The 22601-nt window shown below is 39.5% G+C and overlaps 1 protein-coding gene across 1 annotated transcript in view; it reads left to right on the plus strand.

Moving 5' to 3' along the window:
- Positions 1 to 22601, plus strand: part of lama2 (laminin, alpha 2) — a 145915-nt gene that overhangs the window by 64807 nt on the left and 58507 nt on the right. The window contains exons 22-32 of the mRNA XM_068709206.1: positions 4009 to 4115; positions 4921 to 5193; positions 5994 to 6174; positions 9379 to 9515; positions 10801 to 10932; positions 11770 to 11874; positions 14990 to 15133; positions 19520 to 19696; positions 19867 to 20052; positions 20353 to 20471; positions 20788 to 20905. Of these exons, the coding sequence (XP_068565307.1) occupies positions 4009 to 4115; positions 4921 to 5193; positions 5994 to 6174; positions 9379 to 9515; positions 10801 to 10932; positions 11770 to 11874; positions 14990 to 15133; positions 19520 to 19696; positions 19867 to 20052; positions 20353 to 20471; positions 20788 to 20905 (1679 nt within the window). The remainder of the gene's footprint in view (positions 1 to 4008; positions 4116 to 4920; positions 5194 to 5993; positions 6175 to 9378; positions 9516 to 10800; positions 10933 to 11769; positions 11875 to 14989; positions 15134 to 19519; positions 19697 to 19866; positions 20053 to 20352; positions 20472 to 20787; positions 20906 to 22601) is intronic.

A 22601-nucleotide genomic window follows, 5' to 3' on the forward strand; every position in this document is an offset into this window, starting at 1 on the left:
GCCAGTCTATCTGTCTCTCCTTCTGTCTGCCTCGCTCTCCCCATCTCTCCCAGTCTTAATGAATTTTATTGAGTGGAGCAGGAGAGTTCATGCCGAGTCCATTTGTGCATTATTAGACTGTAAAAATCCTTTACTTTTTCTTTTGATGTCAGAGTTCCCATCTGCGGGCATTTTTGCCGCAGCCATTTTGTGTTGCTGTCTAATAGTGGTTCAGTTGAATTCAGTCGGGGGTTTGAAAATGGTTTGATTTTACAGGGATACTCGACCACAAAGCAGTTTGTTTGAGAAAATGATCTCCTCTGACCATTTCTCACATGGGGAAAAGTCAACTTTCAAGTTGTTTTAAAGATGTGTGAGTTTCACTCTCACACATTTGTTTAATTAATCACTGGTACAAAGTAGATATGTTGTAATTCAATAATGTAATTATGCTTTCTGTGTGTCTGACCCTTAGATAAATGTTTCATAGATACTTTGTGCTGTAGATCAATAAACTCTTAGAGGAACTTTGAGAAACCTCACAATTCTAACTTTACCACTTTTAATGGACTGGTTGCTGCAGTCTTCTGTTCTGAGGCTGTTCTCACCTTTTATTGGACTGACACAGTAAGCCTGAACAAAAGAGAAGAGTCTGAACCAACAACATTCACGAGAAATCACAAAGCAAGGCAGCTTTTAATGAGTCCGAAACAATTACAGCCTCTTTTTTTTATCACTGTGAGTATCATTTATGGTACATATTCATCTTTTTATATTTATCTTTACAGACATACTTTATGATCTCAGACGAACAGTTCAACTTTTCTTGTCATTGCTGACTTGTAACAGAAAGTTCAGTGTGAGGAAACACAAATTTCATGAAGACAAAGTACATTTTTCCAAATGTAAATTCCTTGATATTCTAATGCATGTAGAGAGAGCTGAAAACCTTTTACATATAGATACAGATGTTTTTTTAACAAAAAAATGTACCTCAGTATCTTACATGGTCTGATTTAGTGACAAAAAATAAGAAAACCCAACCTAAAGGAATTTAGGACTTTTTGTTAAAGGAATATTTCACACGCAAAATGGCCATTTCTATATTAATTACTCACCCTGTATTACCTTGAACTCTTGACTTTGTTTTCCCGCATGTCTCCACGGTGAATGAAGAATCAAAAACTGAGAAAAGTCTTGATGAATTGAAGTAAATGGGGGCCGCGTTATCTATGTCACCCCGTTAAAATCAAATAAAAGCATTCCTTTTCAATCCATCGCACAACTCGTGCAGTATAATCCAAGTCATATTAAAACCTTACTATTTAAAACTCTTAATTTTGGATTTGCCCGGAAGCGCATGCGCTTGCACAAGCCGACATTCATATTCAGCTCGCATCTGCGTGAACATTTTATACAAGGTCAAAGTTTAAGTTCCAGACTTTTGTTCTACAAGTTGTCACATCAAGTCTACAACCTCTCGCATTTTGCAACAAATTTACCTTCAAACTGCGGTCAAACAAACATATGAAGCTTACACATTATGTTTAATGCATTTATTACACAACGTTCCGTCTCATCAGCATCCTTTTTAACAGACATTTCCCTCTTCTATGTTGATTTATAGTCATAAACTACCAAATAGACTATGTAGTACCTGGACTTCTCACCAACACAAATCATGGATTGTTTGGTAACGGAACATAACATATTTCAAGTTGCCACAAATTATTATCTTCGCCATCGGGGCCAGCACTGAAAATATACGCAAAAGAAAAACCACATAACAAAAAGCAACGTTTTATCCCACAACAAGGCTTGCATTGTAACGACTGACAGAACGGAGTCCAGATGGTCCCCGAAGGGGTGAAGCTAGGGGGCTGAGAGACTGTGTGTGAGTGTGTGTGTGTGTGTGTGTGTGAGAAACAGAGACGGAGGTACATTTGCTTTTTCTTGTATGTTTAATCAGACGTGTGTGTGTGTTTGTACATTTGCATGTGTGTGGTTGAGTAGGTGCGGGGGGGGGGGGGAGGGGAGGGGGGGCACGCATGCTTCTCTGCATTCGTGTGTGAAGCAGAAATCCATGTATATGTTACAGTATGTGTGTTTCTGCATATTTGTGTGTGATCGTGTGTGTGGACATCTGTTGTACCCCTCTCTCTCTCTCTCTCCCTCTCTCTCTCTCTCTCTCTCTCTCACTTTCCCATCCCACACTCAGGTCTGTCCTTCTGTCTCTTTTACTTCTAACAGTAGAGGCAGGAGGTAAAAGCAGGCGACTAGTACGCACGTGTCTATGCGATGTGATGTGTGCTACTAATTTCTTGAGAAAAGTGTTTTTCTTTATTGCATATACAGTATGTGTGAACGCATGTGTGCTTCCTTCTGACAGCCCATCCACCAGATGGGAGCTGTGATGTTCAAGCTTTTAATTGTATATCTAAGGGTCTGATTGGCGTGTGTGGGAGTGTCTCTTTTTTTTCACACCCCTTCCCGTAGGATTTAAACAACTTTAATAAAGTTGCAGTATCTCAGAAAGAGAGAGAGCAAGAGATTTGAAAGGTCGTATGTGGGAATACGTATTGATATTTCTGTAAATAACCCATTCAGGAAGCATAAAACCTGCACACACATGACAAAGGCCATGAATTCAATGCCAGAGTAAGACGACACGAGGCAGAGATGAGAATCTTGATGTGATTTATGAATGTACTGTTATTACAAAAGGGAATGAAATCCTCCAAAACTTCCCCCAAAAAACTGCTTTGATTTGAGGTTTAAGGTTAGTGTTAGTCTTGTGTACTTGGTCTTTTTAGTTTTTATTTATTGATTTTATGATTTGCATATTTGATTTGGCATTAGTTTTATGCCAGATGCCCTTCCTGACGCACACACTCCATTCTCATTTTAATCACAGGCTATTATGTGGGTGTTTTTTAGCCTTTATTATTGACCGTTGAGATGGCAGGAAATGAGCGAGAGCTACTCAACACAGTTCACCGTTGAAACTCTTCCCTTTATGGTTGACACCATGCATCAGGAGCGCCTGTTTTATTTTTAATCACACTCAGATTCCAGTAGTCGTTTTCTCCCTTGTATTGTATCGCATCTTCATCTTTGCACTTTGGGGCCCTAAACTGTTTTGAAATGTTGAAAGTTCTGAAGCAGGTGAACATTTAATACCTGAAGTGGTGTCATAAATGTTGTTATTTGTAGGCAAATCATGATGTTCATGGGGTAACCACATTCTGCATTCAGGAAGATGTATTTCACTTCATTTCAGCTTAATTCTACCGCTCTTTTTTTTAAAATCCGACAACATTTTAGAAGATTTGGCTGAAGGGGCAGTGTGTGAATGTCTGGGTCCAGTGTTTTATTTTCCTTAGCAGCAGTCGAGAGGCTTTTTCAGACTTCAAATTTCAAAGCCCTAAGCAGTATTTAGTTGGCTTCTAGATTGAAGACAAATTAAAATACGAAATTCAGTCAAGTCATCTTTAGTGTTCTCTATTGTTGTCAGTTTTCGGTTAAATTGAAGGTCAGGGTTAGGGTTAGCATTATTTAGGGTAATTGTGGCTTTGGGAGGAGGGAGGACTTGCTAGCTCTGCTTTTTGTTTTTCCTGTTTACACCTGTGCGTACTGGACAGCAATTTTCTTCACAGCAAAAAGGGCAAATCTACATTCTCAAATAAATAAAAATGTGTTATTGTCCTCTGTTACAGCTTTGCTTTTTCATTAAGGCTCAAACTTCTGGCAAAACAAAATCAGCTACCAGACCGATCTATTTAGGGAAGAGATGATTTTCTCTAAAATGCATTGAGAAGGTTATTAAAATGCATATCGACAGCTAATCCTGAAGAAGTCCTTAAGCAGGATCGGAGCTTATCCAGTCGAGCAGTGTGAAGTAAATTCACTCCCCGACTCGTGTTATTGTTAAACCAATATGTCTTTTATTATATGTACTCATGTAGAAAATGCCATTAAGAAATGATAATTGATCAAATATGCTCTCTCCTTTCCTCTGCTCTCCTGCAGCCTGTCAGTGCCATTCTAATGGGTCTGTATCTGAGGTCTGCAACAAGGAGACTGGACGGTGCCAGTGTCGAAAAAATGTGGTTGGACGACAGTGTGACGAGTGCATAGTAAGTGTTTTGACAGATGCCAATAATCTTTACAGATATTGCCAATGAGTGTTGGCGCCATTCCATTCATTTTTCCCTGGTGGCACTAAGTCTAACCGTTTTTTCTAGCAATCTGTACGTGATGAACTACCTGTGGTCTCCAATTACATCTATTGTGACAATGCTTTCTTTGGTACTACACATTAATGTTTTTATTATTTTACATCAGATGTGTTTTTTAGTGAACCAGAAATATGGTACCAGGTGGGTCAAAAGTGGATTTATGTTCCTTCTATTTGTGATTCACTACTAGTAATTACTGTTGTACTATTAATGAGGTGATGTAAGGAATTAAGGGAATAAAGACCGTGTTACTTTTTCCTCCAGAAATCAATTTGTAATGTATATGTTTCCATATTCCTTTAGTTTTTGGCTATCAGGTTGTGATAGGCAAAGGCACACATGTATAGTTTCTTTAGGACAAAGACGATGCAGCATTCTTATTATTACGAATCATTTCACACAAAAGGGTTATTGTTTAAAATGTAAATATTGTTGGTAGTATGAAGCTCATCTATAGTCAAGTGCTCTTTTCTGGTGTATGTTTTGGGTTCCTTTGTTATCAACATAACTATAATTTTAATAATAATACAAAGATTATTATGATGGAAAATAAGCATTTTTATCTCCACAAAACATGTTTTTGTTTTGTTTTACTTCTTTTCCTTTTTTTCACTTGTTGTACTTTAAGTTTGTTGTTTTCATTTGTCCTGCTCACTCATTCTCATTGGTCCCCCTCCACTCCTCTGCGCTGTGATTGGTCCAGCCTAACTGCTGGTGGGATGCTGAGCGTCAGGATTGTATTCCCTGTCGCTGCAGCCCTCACGGCTCTATGTCTCAGCGCTGTGACATCGAGGGCCGCTGCATCTGCCGCCCCGGCTTTGTGGGCCAACGCTGTGACCTGCGTCGCCAAGGTTACGAGAGGCGGGAGACCCGGAGGCCGGTGGAGCGGGTTCCCATAGAAGTCGTGCAGCAGAGATGGGGGGGCTCCTCCCGCACGGGGGGTTGTCCCAGGGGGGCATACAGGCCTAAGACAGGGGTAACGCACACTGCATGGTGTGTTTAAAGTAGCATGGGTGTGTTCACTTGGTATGCAAAAATGCCAGATATTTGTGTTGCTGAAGAACAGGTTTAAAACACATTTTACATGTGTGTCAAGGATTAAACTTGTGTTTTTGAATGTGGTGGTTTGAGGCCCACGTTTTTAAAATACTGCATGAAAAGGGAGCTGTGTATCACATGAGTGTAGGCATCCGCAAGCGTACACATAATCAGCAATTATCGACACATTTTGATATAATTGTGAGACGTCATTAGAAAAATGTCACCTCTTAAAGTAACTCAAGATGTTTGTTGTTGCTGAATTGGTGTTGTAAATCATCTAAATCATGATGTTTATGATTTGTATCCACATTTTGCATTCAATAGCGTCTTGGCTGGCATATTGTAGCTTCATGGGCAGTGATGAACCAACACGCATGACGTTGTGTTTTATTTGCCTTAGCGGCAACAAGGATGCATTTTCAGACTACCAAACATCTTTCAAAGCCCTAATGCACTTTTAAGTTGTCTTCTTTCAGTCATCTTTCATGTTGTCTCCTGATCCCAGAATGGTAACCTTGAAAAGATTGAAAATCCCAAATATTTAACCTTTATTCCCTAACTCTTTCCCCTCCGGTTTTTCATTTAATTCTCAGGAACAAGTATTGCATCTCATCTCATTATAACCCCCTTGTCTCTAAATTGCTTGAGTGTGTCTGCAACTTGTCTTACCTGAAATCCACTACCTATTCTCAACTCCATTTACAACCCCTTTGTCTTTTTTCTGTATTCCTCCAGGCCCAGACCCACGGCATTAGCACAGGTGGAGTGTGTGTCCCGTGTCACTGTAACTCATTCGGTTCCAAGTCATTTGACTGTGATGAAACCGGTCAGTGCCGGTGTCAGCCGGGCGTCAGCGGACCCAAATGTGACCGGTGCTCACGAGGATTCTTCAACTTCCAGGAGGGCGGCTGCACACGTAAGCATAGACAATGATGTAGACAGGGGAGTGTTTCTTTAAGAAGTTGACTAACCCTGACATCAGCCCACAGAACAAAAGTACATGTACAACTCAATCCACTAGAAGCCCTGACAAAGCATTTACATTTGTCCGGTTTTTATCCTGTAATTTGTAATGAATGTAATATCAGCAATCACAAAATGCTGGGCTAATTAAACTGCTGTTCTGCTCTTCTTTCTTTTTAATATTAAGTTTACACAAATTGTCTGCAGTGCAATTCCATTAAAAAAGGTGTATTATGTAGTTTCAAAAATGCATGTGCAGTCCTTCACACCATAGTGATTTCTATGCCCACAAGCAGGCCAAAGCTAAAAATCGTTCACACAAAACATCAGAGAAAAATATGACAAAAATGTTATGAATGTGAGCCGTTGGCTTTACAGAAATGAGTGCTGCTTTGTATTCATAAATACAATACTTTGTCAGTGCAGGCTCTTTTTTTTTTTTTTTTCCTCTTCCAGTTTCACATGGACATAATAAAGTTGGTATCTAAGCTGTACAGCAAATAACTCAGTTTCCTGCATAAACCACAATTTTTCTGTCTTATGAAAGTCAGAATTGCAGAAATTATGACGACCTCATGATTTCATCGCTATTGGATGTATTTCTGACATCACACCATGTTTTATAAATTGTTCTGCAGTTTTCCCCAGAGATATGAAACATACGTCTTGGCAAAGGCTATAGCTACATAAACAAAGCACCCATCCATACATGGATTTATATATTTAGATGACGGAAGGAACAAATGAAAGGCAGAAGGAAATTAGGAAGCAATAAAGAACGGCTTAAGAAATTAGAGAATCAAGGCCAAGAACTGTCTCTGACTACCTTCTTTCTCTGACTACCTTCTTTCATTCATGCAAATTAGATTTAATAATCTTTAGTAATCTTTAGTTTACTGCAACAAGGCATTTTGCTAATAGATTTACATTTATTGAAAATGTGTTAACACTTTCTTTGTATAAATTTCCATCATGTCATGATCAGTGCTTGACATAAAACTATAGAGGTTCCAGCTAATTCAATTTCCACAGTTTTACTGCAAACCCCTCTTTCAGTAGCGGTTATTCAAAGCATGGATTCAACACCAAAACACATGACCATACTCACACTTCAAATTAAAGGTCAAGGTTTGCCCAAATTGTACAGCATGTCTCTGATTCAAACTTACAGCATGCTGGTATTGGATGTGTTGGAAGTGGAGATGGAATTTTTCTTGCAAATGTGTGAACAAGAAAAACAAACTCTGTGCACTACAGTAAGAGGCTGTACTCTAAGATGACAGTGGCAGCTGTTGTGCAAAAGTTACATAAGATCACTTTAAAGTGTAACTTCACCTCCAGGTCTGACCTTAAAACCACCCACTGCATCATTTTGAAAAATGCAAAAAGGAAAAGTGGGCTGGGATATGAAACCACGGCCACTTCCATTTAACGAAAGCCTCGAAACAGCATCAGCAAAAATTGCGGCTACAGTAGTAGCGATATGGCATGGGGCACTGAATTTGATGGTTATCAGACCACAAATGAGACAAGAATTACCCTCCAGGGTCCCTCTGCCTCACTCCCCACTGTTGGGAGACTAACGTTATTTTTGCCAGGAAAAGAGTGTGTGTCAGCTTCGGAGGGAGGCCGCCACGGCTGTAGCAACTCAAGCGGCCGTTGGCTCTCCTCCCGGCAGCAGTATAGCGGTGGGGAGCAGGACCCAGCGGCAGGCCACCAGCACACTCATTTTCTGTAAAAATGGTGGAATTAGCAAGCTAACGTTAGCTAGCTAACTAGCCAGCAACTAAAGAAGAAAACTAAACAACTCAAAGCTTCATCTTCACGCTCTTGTCACAGCATAGGAAAGCACATGGCTGTATCCAGATATCCGTGCATTAATACTTACTCAACACATTTTGTAATGTTCTGACAGCTTATTAATTTACTGTGCACAGAAAGGAGAAAACAGGCCTTTGTTGTGCTGTGATTGGAACGCGGCACAGTGGTCACGGAACAAGTCAAAGTGATAGAAGCGGTGGGGAGAGAAGAGGCGAGGAGGGGGTCTGTTCAGAGAGCGTTAAAATATTTGTTTTTCATATTGTAGATTAGTCCCACACTGTTGATTCTTTGTCAGAATTGTTCTTGTAAGATTTGGGCTGATTTAAAACAGATACAAAATGAACTGATAAAACAAGTGTACATCCGAAAGCAAGCAAACTATTAGCTGTTCATTGCCAGAGCTAAGAACTTTCATTATCGTTGCCCGAGGGTGTGTTACGTCATCTGAAAATACTTAACTTATTTTTAAATGTCTTTTATTGTAAGGGACTATGTTCACATTTTAAAATCCAACTCCGACACGCAGGCAGCAGGTGCAGCAAACTTGTGCTGCATAAATTATTAAACATCCATGCACCCAAAGTAGGACTATGAATAGCTTTTCCCACATATCTCCTTATGCAATTTATTACTGCCAACCACTATTGACAGCCAAGAATAACAATAATAAGTCTAGCATCAGAAAGACAAGATAGGACTGGCAATGACTTGCTTTGATTCGTCTTAAAATCAGTAAGCACAGTGCAGCGGCTAGGTTGCAGTAATAATATGTTGGCTTGTGTTTAATGTTCCAGGCAGTTTACTGCAGGCAAGTCAGAATGCAAATGTCCACAATGTGGTTTTCATAAATGAAATTACAGAAAATGACTAGCTGATGACACCTTACTTTCATGAACAATTTACATAAATGATTCAGGTGCAATTTCATTCAATTTCAGGAAAGCTCACATCATTAAGTTGATTAAGATATTATCAAAATAAAACTTCACATATCACGAGCATTAACATTTCTATTCGACAATTGTACTGACCTAGAAAGAGAGTCCTCTGGCATTGGCAGTTGTGTTTCCTGGGTAGTGGTGGTGAATGAGTAAGTTATTTGGTAGCTTAATAAATTGAAATTAGCAAATTCTTCACTTCTTCCCTTGTCACTTTTACTTTTTGTTGAAGTTGAAACAAAAATGAACTGAAGAACTGAGTCCGTTAGGTTTAGAAAAAAAAGGTTTAATGCTCTTACTAAAAGAAATAAGTCACTGAAAAAAAAAAATACAATCAGCTTGTAAAACCATTGATTTGTCTGCCGCATTTAAAGCATACTTTCTCTCCTGTCTTACAGCCTGTCAGTGCAGTCATGTGGGGAATAACTGCGACTCTAACACAGGACAGTGTATCTGTCCTCCAAACACTATTGGTGAGAGGTGCGACTACTGTGCTCCCAACCACTGGGGCCATGATATCATAACTGGATGCAAGGTAGGCTGAAAACCGGATTTACAAAGAGCTGTTAGTTGGTAACATTTGTGTAACCTAACAGCTCGTGTAGTAACACATGGAGTGGCTTACAGTAGCAACCCCACTGGAAGGATGTGTATATATATATATGTACAGTATATATATATATATATATATATATATATATATATCCCACTATTGTTATCATAGTGCTTGTTTACACAGCTTTCTATCTGTATTCCCTGCTCTTTCATTTCCATGCCTCTCTGTTTTGTAACACAACTTTGTTCAAAGTGTTTGAGAATCATCTCGGCAAAGGGCCGCCAGGCAGCAAAAAACAGTAAACTATAAGAAGCAGCAATAGACTATTGGCAATTAGAGGCTTGAACATGAACACACAGTAAGTCCCAGTGTAACGGCAGATGGATCCAGAAGCGTTCATCAGGACAACAAAGAGGGATACAGCTGATCTCGGTACCAAACAAACATAAAAAGGTGCCAAAGACAACAGAACAAAATAAAACACAGCAAAGCAGAAAGGAGCAACACAACACAACAAGCATTCGTCAGCATGAAACATTTAACTTGCTTGAGATTACATAGAAATCATTTTTAACACTTGATGAAAAGCCATATCGAACAGCAATAAATAAAATGTCTCTATGAATCAATTGGTCTTGTGTGTAGCACGCTGGTGTAGCCTTATAAACTGTAAACTATGAACGGAGTTAACTCAACACCGAAGTTCTTAATTCAACCACACTCGTTTCGACGGATAGATGCGTATTTGCAGCTTTTCAGCTTTTTACCCGACACCGAACGCAACAGTTATCTTTTTTTTTGGTGTGTTTTCATCATTGTTGCCAATTGTAATAACATCCAATGTTGTTTGGCAATTGCTTTTAGTAAGAACGATATGCTACCACTGCATTGGTGCTAGAAGTGATCTCTCTCACTCCAGTCATGCATACTGTACATGTCCCATGTTCAGTATTTGGACACAGCTATCCTGATTGAAAACTCAGTTAAGATCTCTGAGCTTCAGGCATGCAAACGTATCTTTTACCTCATAGAAGTCAAATAAAACTCTACGCCTATATGTCAATATTCTGTTGTACGTCTGTGAAACTCTTTAAGTTAACTGCTGTCTGCGCTAAGGAACCAAGGCAAATGTTTGCATTGTACTTGATGAAGAAAAAAAAAAAAGGTTTCTGTTGATGTCTGAACAAAGCTCAGTTTTAATCATTAAGACTAATGAGAGCACCAGAAATAATCTCTGTCTTTGTGTCTGTGTTTGTGTATGTAGGCGTGTGGTTGCAGTGTGATCGGCTCAGTGACCCAGCAGTGTAACGTCAACACAGGCTGCTGCATGTGTCGCGACTCTTTCAGAGGAGAGAAATGCAACGAATGTCAAATTGGATTCAGAGACTTTCCTCAGGTGAATGAACTGGATGACATTAGCATTGCTAGTATCACTATTATCACTGGAGGGGATCTCTGATGGGATTCGATCATTGGGGGTTGATAGTCTGTGGGACTCGACTAGGACAAGGGAGAGAAATTAGACATGACAGCGCTGTTATTATGGATTTTGTGAGCATAAAAAGCCTCAATAAACGGATGTGTTCCATGCCTGATTGACGAAGCCTAATGGTGTCATCACACCACTGGTTTTATTCAGCACTGAAGTCATCTGTCCTACAGAGCCAAACTTTTCTGCAGAGCTGCAGCTTATAATTCCTCCACAACTTGAATTTAAAAGATGACTAGCGTGCTATACAAACCATATATTGCCAGATATTGGCTTCATGTGTAATTCAACATCACATAAGAATGGAAAAACTCAAAATAGTTTGTTTTAACAAAAAAAGATACCATGTTAGTCAAAACGTCATTTAATTTGATATAACTGCTACATTTTCAGTTTCATTCAAGTCTTAGCTTAGTTAGACTTTAAAAAGGTTATTCATACAATCACAATGGAATTTAGTATTTGGTATTTGCTTGATTGTGCAGCTGTATTCAAGGTTAAAGACTTGTGAATAGTTTTTACACTTACGTGGAACTCAGTAGCTTCAGTCAAATGGGGAAAATACGTGGACAAGTCTGTGTTTGAACTTCAGTGAGAAGATGATGCCAACATTTATATTTTGGAGTGAAGTTTAATGGTTTTGGTGAAGCATAAAGCTGAGACACACTCTGGTAGCTCTTCTCTCTGCCTGTTATATTGTTGATAACAGAAGCTTGGCCTTGTCTGCGTTCACGTTTCCCACAGTGCACCCAGTGCGAGTGTAGCGTCTCAGGATCGGACAGCCAGACCTGCGACCTGGAGAGACAAGTGTGTGCCTGCGCCGATCGAACTGGAAAGTGTAACTGCAAGGTACAGTGTACAGTCGCAAAAATACACACGTTCACCTGGTCTGATGTTAAAGAGGAATTCTGGACTTTTCCACTTTTCTGTCAATGCACTTCCAGTAGTAGTTTAAATGGGACATATAATGAAAAACTCACTTTTTCTGTGCTTGTTTACATACATTTGGGTATGATGAGTTCCTACAAACCGACTGTGAGGCGATCCAGTTTTTTGTGGGCTGCCCAGATCAGAAAATGTGTGATTCAACAAACCATTCAGATGTGGCTCCCCTTCTTATGTCGCATGCAGGCACATTAGAATACAACAATCCTGTGTCCACCGACGGCTTGAGAACTACCCATCGCAAGGGCGCACAATTTCTTTCTCTCAGGCCAAGAGCAGAGCCGACTGGGCTCTTTTCTTAAAGAGACAGGCGCTAACACGGAGCGTTTTAGACAGAGAGCGAACACAGGTATATCCAGACAGACAGTGTGAGAAAAATAGTGTGTTTTCTGAACATCAAAGCCTGTAAACATGTTCTAGTAGAAACCCAGAATACGTATGACCCTGAAAATTAGAATATGTCCAATCTTAGTTTAATTTACAAAGAAAAAATGTAACACGGAAAAATGTTTGATCGTCAAACTGATAAAAACATGCACATCATACAACACACAATTAGATACATCATGTAAAAAATATATAAATATCTGTGTTTCAAATTCATCTTTGTGTGAAACTGAGAATCACTAAGACAGTTTCAGTCTTTCCGTTTCATGCACAGTTTTGATTCCCTTGTTGCCTGGAAAGACTATGTAGGAATTTTATTAAAGCCAGTGAACTTTTCAGAAAGTCAACTTAAAGTCTGAGTGAATTAATTAGTGAGAAGCTATGAAAACAACTGCTATTTATGGTTTTGAATCCTACTAGGATATGATTCAGATTTATAGTTGAGATTTTATACACCAATGCAGATTTAAAACCTACTGGACGTGTTTGTCTTTATCTGTACATATTGACAGTCTATGCATGCGTGTGTGTTTTACACTAGATGATTGTCAGTGTGTAATTATTTCAGCAAATGTCTCAGAACTGAGTAAGACGGGCATCTCTGCGTGGCGTCCTCCATTTGCTGGCACACACAAAATAGATAGATCAATGCATACATTTGTCTCCTATGTTGGCTAGAAATAAAGTGTGTGTGTGTGTGTGTGTGTGTGTGTGTGTGTGTGTCATCTCCTCGCTTCTACCTTGTTCTTAACAGTCATGATGCAGCTCACAGAGTAAGACACTAGTAAACTAAACAAAATAGAAAATTACAAAAAAAATATAATTACTGGATTTTTATAGGTCTAAATATCATATATTGACACACACACACACACACACACACACACACACACACACACACACACACACCCCTACGTACACACATACTGTATAAGGCATATATTTCACACTGTCCTCACTGTGACAGGTTGGTCATATATCCCAAATGCACGCCTCTCATCAATAGCTTGCTGTCACAGCTCTCAAACACACACGCACACACACACACACACACACACACACACAAATACATGCACATATTCAATAAATGGGCACGCCTAGACTGGAGACACCTTTCATCTCGGCTGTCACTTGCTTATCACATTATCCCACAGAGACAGCGACAAATGCTAAAACAAATTTGTATGTGCAAATACACACACTCGTGCACACACCTGATTCATGGCCTGTAATGAGGCTTCAGATCACTGGGTGTCATCTTCACTCTGAACGGTTTGACTGCCTGTCACTCAAACAGTCGTGCGATCTTCCCCTGCCTCTCAGTTCATCAGTTATTTCAGCTGTATGTTAGCTGTCATGCCGGTTTCCTTGTCTGTCTGTGTTTATTTATGGAAGTGTGTGACGTACCGGCATTTCCTTATGGCTTAAGTAGCATCACATATCCCTCAGATTACATGCCAAACACCAAGATGTGGCCCCATTGTTTTAGGTCTTCTTAACATGCAAGGGTCTTATATAACGTCATAACTTGTGTTGAAACGTTGATAGACAGAATCTTATCTTAGCTTAACATACACTAATTCTCGCCTTTTAAATGTGAAGGTTTTCTCTATCTAATATGATCATAAATTAATTAACTTTAGGTTTTGGACTAATGTCGAGAGACTTTATAAACAAAGCAAATAAATCGTTAAATAAATTGATGATCATTAGTCGCTAGTAATAATATAATGACCTCCTTTTGGCATAAATAATACATTTTAGGTTGTTCTTGGTCCTTACTCACTAACCTGCAGGATGTTTTGACAGAACTCAACATTAATTGGATGATGTTTTGTTGACAGCACTGTGAGACTTTTCTTAGCAGAGAGAGAATCCTTAATATACAGGCCTGTCCACAAGCCCCAATTTTAGACCAGTCAGCCCTCAGCTTATTTACTCAGAATGTAAACAATTCGGTGCAGTGAGATAATAATGCGATCGATGGAAAATATATATTTCCGTGTTGCATAGGATGGATGTGTTTTAATATCTAAAATATGTGACGCGGTCCAAAATTAAGTAGTAGCCAGTTGTTATAATATTGACAATATCACAACCATGCCAATGTTTAGATGGCAATAAACGGGTGGAGCGGACTTGAGGTCAGAGAGTCACTTTTTCAGCTAGAGGACTTTGTCTCAGACCAAGAGGCAACCTCCGGTGCTGCAAAATGAAGCCAACACGGAAGTGCCAAAAGCTCCACCAACTATCCACCCGCCAAGATGGCGACCATCTTTGGGCTTTACAATGGAAACCTATAGGTGACGTCAATAGTTTATATATTACAGTCTATGGCTCAGACCTTACTCGTACTGCTGCTGCAGTGCATTCCATCCCAATAGCACTGCTGCAGGTGTGCTTACCTGAAGCTCAATCTGCTTTCTGACCTCAAGCAGTGAATTCAAGTATTAGATGCTTTCCAAAAGTTACATTTGTTTCTCATAACTGGCCCATGTCACTGTGTTGTATTATTTTCAGACTGATTTTAGTCCTCATCATAGTCCTCATGTCACTTCCTTTCTCACTAAACCAGGTTTCACCAAAACAATGTTCCTCAACTATGTGTGTTTGCCTATTTTTGTTATTTTAGGCAAACGTCGAAGGAGACAACTGTGACCGCTGTAAGCCAGACACATTTGGGTTGTCTGTACGAAACCCGCTCGGCTGCAGCAACTGCTACTGTTACGGACTGACGCGCTCCTGCACAGAGGCGCAAGGGCTCATCAGGATGTGGGTGGGTAGACAAATCTTCATTTTTGTACTTCTTCTCTGTCCCTTTCTTCTTCTAGATTAGTAGAAGAAAGGGATTCAGTGACTCAAAGCAAGACTTTATTGTCTTTATTAAATGTTTCAGAAATCGACAAAAAAATAGCCTCACTGACTTCAAATGGCAAATTTAAATGATTCCTTAAATCCAACTTATCCAAACCCTTTTGATAATATATAGAACAATAAGTGTAAGAGTAGTTTCTGGTCTGGATCTCGCTTGTCTGTAATGTGTTATTTGTGAATCTACACACACTGTCGCACTGTCTGTGCCAGCTTCCTTGCTGAGACGACAACATATGACAGCTGGCTGCCTACAACTGACTCTGCGCTATGCCAAAGCTGTGAGCTTCATGTTCTTCATTAATCATTATGTATGGGTAATTAGAGGCTTGTTCAAATACTTAAAGTTTATAGATCTCATTTCACTTGATTTCTGCCCAGTAGAAAGCGTCAGCTTTTTTTTTGTAGCGTTCCTGGTGGCTGTCAATAGGTGCCATGCAACAGATATAAAGAAGGTGGGATGATGTTTACAGAGATAAGACAGGTGTGCTGTATTTGGGAATATTGGAATGTCTATCGCACAATCACAGTTAAGTGCTGGTACTAAACATTGTTTAGTCATTCAATCAGGAAAGTGTATTGGCTACATTTTGTGATGAATTGGACTTAGATTCAGGAGGAATTCTCAGCATCCTCAAAAACCTCTAGAAGGGCGTCAGTATTTGAGTCAAGAATCTTGTTATTCTCAGAGTCATAACTCAGTCAAATAATGCACTGACACGGAAATCATATTGATATCATTCATAGCGTCTTACACTTTCCAAAGATATCATTATGTCTCAGTTGTCCTTTGCAGAAATATTTTTTCTTGGAAATAACAAAAAGACTCTTCATTACATTGTAGTTGTCTGTACATCTGTGGGTAAATTACAAACAGGAACTGCAAATACAGTAGATCACTTTTTTTTTGCCATTTGCCAAAATGGTGGTGTTTGCAGAAATATTCAGGACATCCTTATGTGGACACGGATGTCTAGATTGCAGCAATCCATCCAATAGCTATTGAGAGGAAAAGTCAGGAGATCAACAAATCAAACAATTTGGGAACCATGACTGTCTGTACAAAGGCCTGTGCCAATCCATCAACACTGAGATATTTCACTGGATGAGTGAAAACCTGCTGTGGGTGCTTGAGGAAACGTCCGGTGACCACCAAAGTCAGTAGGCTTCATCTTGCTCCACCCTAGACTGATTCATGCATATGCTTATGCTGCTATCCATGCTATATGTTGAGCATATGGACACAAGCTGTAAGTCAAAGACAGAGGTAAGTAAGGGCAGCAGACACCACCAGACTGTCAGCCAGCAAGTTAGCAATCAATTGTTGAGTGGCAGCCTGTTTTTAATAAAGGCCCCTCATCTCAGAAATGGTTGCCATCGGCGATAAACTGTCGTTTCCGTGGTAACCGTAGAGTTTTCTGATGGAGTGTGGCGAGAGGCTTCATTTGAACGACAAACATTCACTTCATTTATTGTTGACAGAGAGAGAGAGAGAGAGAGAGAGGGAGAGAGAGAGAGAGAGAGAGAGAGAGAGAGAGAGAGAGAGAGAGAGAGAGAGAGAGAGAGAGAGAGAAGGGGGGGTGGACAGAGAGAGAAAGAGAGAAAAAATGGAAAGTTTATTGGAAAGAAGGAGATTTTCTCTGAACCACTGAATCGTGAGATTACACTGAGTGGAGTGGGACACACACACACACACACACACACACACACACACACACACTCACACACACACACACACACACTCTCACCATAGCTAGACACCATACACATACACTATACAAACACAGTACACATGCCTTCACATGCACAAACACACAAAAAACTCACACTACAGGGGATTACATGGAGGTAAGGGGTGACACACACACACACTCACACACATATTCTGCCATACACACACAGCCTTTTTTGTGACATTTATCTCTGATGGGAGAACTTTGTGTGTGATTAGACAACTATTTACTGGTTGTTAAATACTGCTGTAAAGATCTGCACCAATATAATAAAGTAAAAATCTTCAAGGAACTGAGATAAGATTAAAACACTGATAATCTGAGAAAAATCAAGAGGACTCTCGTCTTAAAGAAGAGAGAGGGTTTGACCCAGACAAGTGGCAGCATTTTCTATCTAGATTATCAGTGCTGAGTTGAGAAATAAAGGAAACAATGAAAACAAAGGCTTGCACTTGTTAAATGGCTGCTAATATCTATAAATCAATAACTGTTAGCTGTATCTCTAAACGACATTAAGTTAATTATTAAAGATTAAGTATAACAGATATGAAATATATGAGAAAATAAGCAATCTCTATGTACCTCTCTGAAACATATTAGTCCACACATATGGGGGCTACCCATTATTTTTAACTTATAGATGACGCAGTGTTCATGTCTTCTATGTCAGCACGTTTGAAAATGGATCAGGAACCCAATGTTATTATGATAGCATGCACTAAATACTTAAAGTAAATCTATACAAAACCAGATTTATAAAGTACTGTTAAACAGAAAACAGTACATGAGAGTTTTAAGGATCTACTGAATTTGCACGTACAATATGAGCGAATGAACTCATCATGTCTCAGTCTGTCTTCATGCTTCTTCCACTCTAGGCACTGCATATCTCATATTCAATCAGAATAGACACACTTCCATTATATTTGGACTCAAATTTGGATTTTATGCCATACTAAACTTGTTTTTGTCACTTTGTTCCTGTTACTTATTTGATATCATAGGGTATCAATCAAGTTGCCAATGAGAAACCAGCTACAGTGTCTACATGTTTGGAATTCAATTCATTTGGAAATGAGTGATTTCCCCTTCCCTGTGTGACTGCCTCTCTATTATGCAGCCACTATTGCTAGTGTGTCCGAGCTAAAGTAACTTCAGAGATATCACTCAAACAAAGAGCGCTTTTCCATAATGCCACGTATATTATTCGCACACTATCAACATATCAGCACTGCTGGACTGCAGCTGCAGAGAGAGGGAGACATCCCGGCTCCAGCAGATGAATCTATTTTTAAATCCGTCCATTCAACCACATCCCACAGTCAATAATAAACCCTCATATTATTCAAGTAATATCGAAATATCAACACATAAAGTGGGAGACAGAAAGAGAATGAGAAAGAAAGAAAGATTTTCCCCAAGCTGTCTCTTGCTCTCTGGTACGTGAATCATATTTGAGTTATTACTGACAGAGTGACAACTTCAGTTATATTAAGAATGGAATGGCATTTATATTGGAATAGACAAATCAATCCTTCACAGAAAAAAAGTTGGCTTGACCCATTATTAGGAAACATTTTTACACAATCAACAAGACTGACTGCGTTATTGACAAGACCGCTATTACACAGATTGTACATATAATGCAAAATCATACATTTAACAGTTTGAAGAAGTTTGCTTATGTAAGACTGTGAAGCCAGTAACAGGATTGCTACCAAATGCCATCAGATTGAACAGAAGAGTAAAGATCCTTGTCGTTTAAATAACAGATAGCACCTCAGACCTGACTCTTCCCATACCCATTCAAATTCATAGTATAGTAGTATTGGGAAATTACAATACACATAGTCATGTTGCAATCAAATATGTCCGTAAAATGGTGCCTTCATTTGGCCAGTTATTAGAGCTGCATAGATCCATCCTCATTACTTAGAATATTTCACAATCCTCTGTAACAAGATAGAAGTCTCAAACAAAAACACATGTTAATTCTGCCAAAGTCAAAGAGGATGGAGCATTGTTTGAGGCAGCGTCATTAGGAGATGAGGACGAGAGGATAGCGTGTGACTGAAAGAGAAAAAGACACTGATGCGTCTGCACACATGTGACTCATGGACTCATGCACACCTCATTGAAAGGTCTGTGTTATGCTATGCAACATAACGTATTTGGTTTAATTCATGATTATTCTACCCACCCATATATGCACATGTATCTGTTTGTGTCGAGTTGGTGAAATAAGACCGTGTCTAAAAGGTTGAACTTTAATTTCTAAAGCCCAAACCTGCAGTGTTTTCACATTTCTTTTTTTTTTTTTTACTGAGAACAGAACATCCATGATTATTAGCCATTTGAGAAAATGTTAACTAATTAAACTAGCAAAATCCAAGTCTTGGGTATCCACCCATATGCTCGCTGCATATAGTATGTACACTCAGCTCAAATGGAAAGGCAGCATGGTACACAGTATGAACAGCTTCCGTGGAATGGTTCCTTGGGGTAAATCTTCAACATGCGTCACAAAATTAAATTGTCATCGCTGTTGTGTGTCCTAGTTGGCGCTGAAGCCTGAGCAGACGGTGCTGCCCCTGGTGGATAAATCCAACACTGTGGAGACGAGGGGAGGAGTGAGCTTCCAGCATCCTGAGATCCTCGCTCACACAGAGCTGGTCACCTCAACACTCTCTGAACCCTACTACTGGAAACTGCCGGAGCAGTTCAGAGGCTCTATGGTTGGAAAGCTCACTGATTTTTTTTTTTCTTTCTGTTTATTATTTTTTAGGCAACACAGTTTTTAATTGTTTTCTACAGCAATTCGTAATTCTCTCACCGCTAAAGTAGCAATATTCAACACAGTCTTAGTAATAGTCGCCTTTAATCAATTCTCTATGTCTTTCTTCAGATCACAGCATATGGTGGGAAGCTGAAATATGCAGTCTACTACGAGGCCAGAGAGGAAACTGGGCCTTCCTCCTATGAGCCTCAGGTCATCATTAATGGCGGTCCCAACCGCAACATCCTGATGACGCGCAACGTACCGGGACTCCAGATTGGTCAGCTCACTCGCCACGAGATCGACATGACAGAGGTAGAGTAAGGCTGCGCATGGAAGTGGGATATTGAAAAGTAACGGAAGAACTATTTGAGTTATCGGTTTTAGGAATAACTTCTTCTATTAAATACCAACTACAACATTAAGAGAGCTAAACTGAATATTGATCGCACTCATTTTTGGCGAGCTCTTGTCGGTCAATACAAACAGGGTCTATTACGCTGGTAATAGACTGCAGTGATAAAATTGATTTGTCAGTGTGTTTAATGTGTTTGTGTATGTGTGTGTGTGTGTGTGTGTGTGTGTGTGTGTGTGTGTGTGTGTTTGTGCGTGCAGCATGAGTGGAAGTATGCAGATGGCAGGTCCATGACTCGAGAGGACTTCATGGATATTTTGTTCTATGTGGACTACATCCTAATTAAGGCATCACACGGCAACTTGATGAGACACAGCCGGTACAACACACACACACACGCATGCAGTGGCATGCACCTCCATACAGTGTGCTCCACGATTAAATGTGAAATTTAATGGCTGAATATAAAATATAACCTGTGAGAAAACCTCTGTTTTCATTTGCATCTCAAGGGTGAATTTGCCTCTACTATTATTTATAACCTGCAAATCATCCCTTTTGTTGTGTCTGAACACTCCTTGACATGATTCATTTCAGAATTTGCAAACCAGTGCTATTAGAAAAAAACAGAATAAAAGCATGATCATATTACATTGTTGTATTATTGGATTTGACATGACTTCTCTCTTTTCCAGTATTTCAGAGATCAGTCTAACAGTGGCCGAAGAAGGCAGACCAACCAGAGAGAGCGAGAAAGCACATCAGATAGAGAAGTGCGATTGTCCAATCGGATACTCCGGATTTTCTTGTGAGGTGAGCGCACAACTAAACACACGCATGCACACGTGTGAAGACCTCACACCTGCAATGTGTTGACTTTTCCAAAAGGTGTTCTTCAGAACTGCAGGTAATCGGTTGTTGTAGTAGGCAGCAGACGTGTAGTGGCATAGCATACTTTCTGTACTTTCTCTTAATAATTTGATTTTGTAGAAATGTCCATACTGTACAAGTGCAGATGTGAATATCTGAGACTACTGCTTTTGAAAGAGATGTTACCTTAAAAAGGAATTGTAACCAAGATACGTACTGAGCAGGATATTTTACATTTGAGACAGTCAGTGCTCTCTAGTGAACAAACTATGTAATGACATCACTGTTTCTAAAAACCAAACTTCTTTGGCATGTCTGTACTGCAATTTATTATTTGCACCAGTGGACATTTACACCAAAATCAAAGTCTTTGATGAGCTACAATATAGTTATAATTTATTCAAAAATCGTCTCTTAATATGGTGATAGAAACTAGGAATTTACTGAATATATCAATGTCAAAATGCATCACAAGTTTTGTGAATTCACTTCCGGTATTTGTAATAATTTATGTGATGAAATTACTTCCATGCAGCAGCAAAAAGCCCTCTTCATAAAAAATAAAATGTCAACGACATTTTAATAAGAAAACACAGAAGTACTGAATAGTGAGAATATTACAAAATAAAGAAAAGAAAAAGCATTCATAAAGACACAAGTTGAAAACTATCTAGCACGACAAACATTAATTACAGAGTGAGCTTTCTGTCCTCCTCTCTTAGCGCTCAAAGGAATAAATGCTTTCTGTCTGCTGCCTTCAGTGTAAACATTGAGGTCACAGACTGGGCTTTCAATAGTATCTCACAAGTTTCCAATTTACATGTGGTTCAGAGTTTTAAGCATCTCCGACGCCTTTCAGGCTCTGTGTTTTTTTGTGTGTTGCTTTACCCAGCTAGGATTAAGCCTCGCTGAGCGTCTCTTCCACTCAGTTGTGATTTTGTCAAAGCAATTGACTTTCAACTGCGTCCAGCTCCTTCGCTTAAGCCACAGAAAGCATATAGCAGTGACTCAATCTTCAGTTTAATGAGGATTTTGTCGAGGCAGCTTATGATACACAGAGGCAACAGTTTTGGGCAATTCCGCTGGATGGTGGCGCCTGAGAGTCATTTAGGTCGTGTGTTAATCTCAAAGGAACACATGAGTTGCCAGCAAACTTTTAACTATATTTTTCAACCCCTGTTTCATTTTGGCGTTTTCTACTTGGAGTGCGGAGGAGGGGGGAAAAAAAATAGCCATATACATCATTTAGAAGCTACAGATACTGTTGAAAAACTGCCAAATAGCAAGCGGTAGCTAAACTTGAAATGTTCAGGTCGTAGAGGTCTTTGCTGACAGATGGCCGTTCTATTTGTAGCTGCCGTCGTTGTTAATAAAGTATATTTAAACGGGCGTTTAGTGCTAGCAGAGGGAACAGATGGCTCTTTAAATGGACTCCATTAATTATTACTGAACAGGAGAGAGAGGGAGAAAGAGTTACCTTGTATGTCTGTGTGTGTGTGTGTGTGTGTGTGTGTTTATATGCATGTGTGTGTATGTGTGCGCGCTGAGGTATGTGAGGATGTGGGCATGTGTGTGATCAGAAGTTACTGAAAGGAATACCTCCTAATTGTGTGTATGTGAATGCAAGAGAGAGTGGTCA

The sequence above is a fragment of the Cebidichthys violaceus genome, unplaced genomic scaffold (genome assembly GCF_023349555.1).
Source record: "Cebidichthys violaceus isolate CVI_PGR_0920_01 unplaced genomic scaffold, fCebVio1.0.p SCAF_14, whole genome shotgun sequence".
Classification (NCBI taxonomy): Eukaryota; Metazoa; Chordata; class Actinopteri; order Perciformes; family Stichaeidae; genus Cebidichthys; species Cebidichthys violaceus.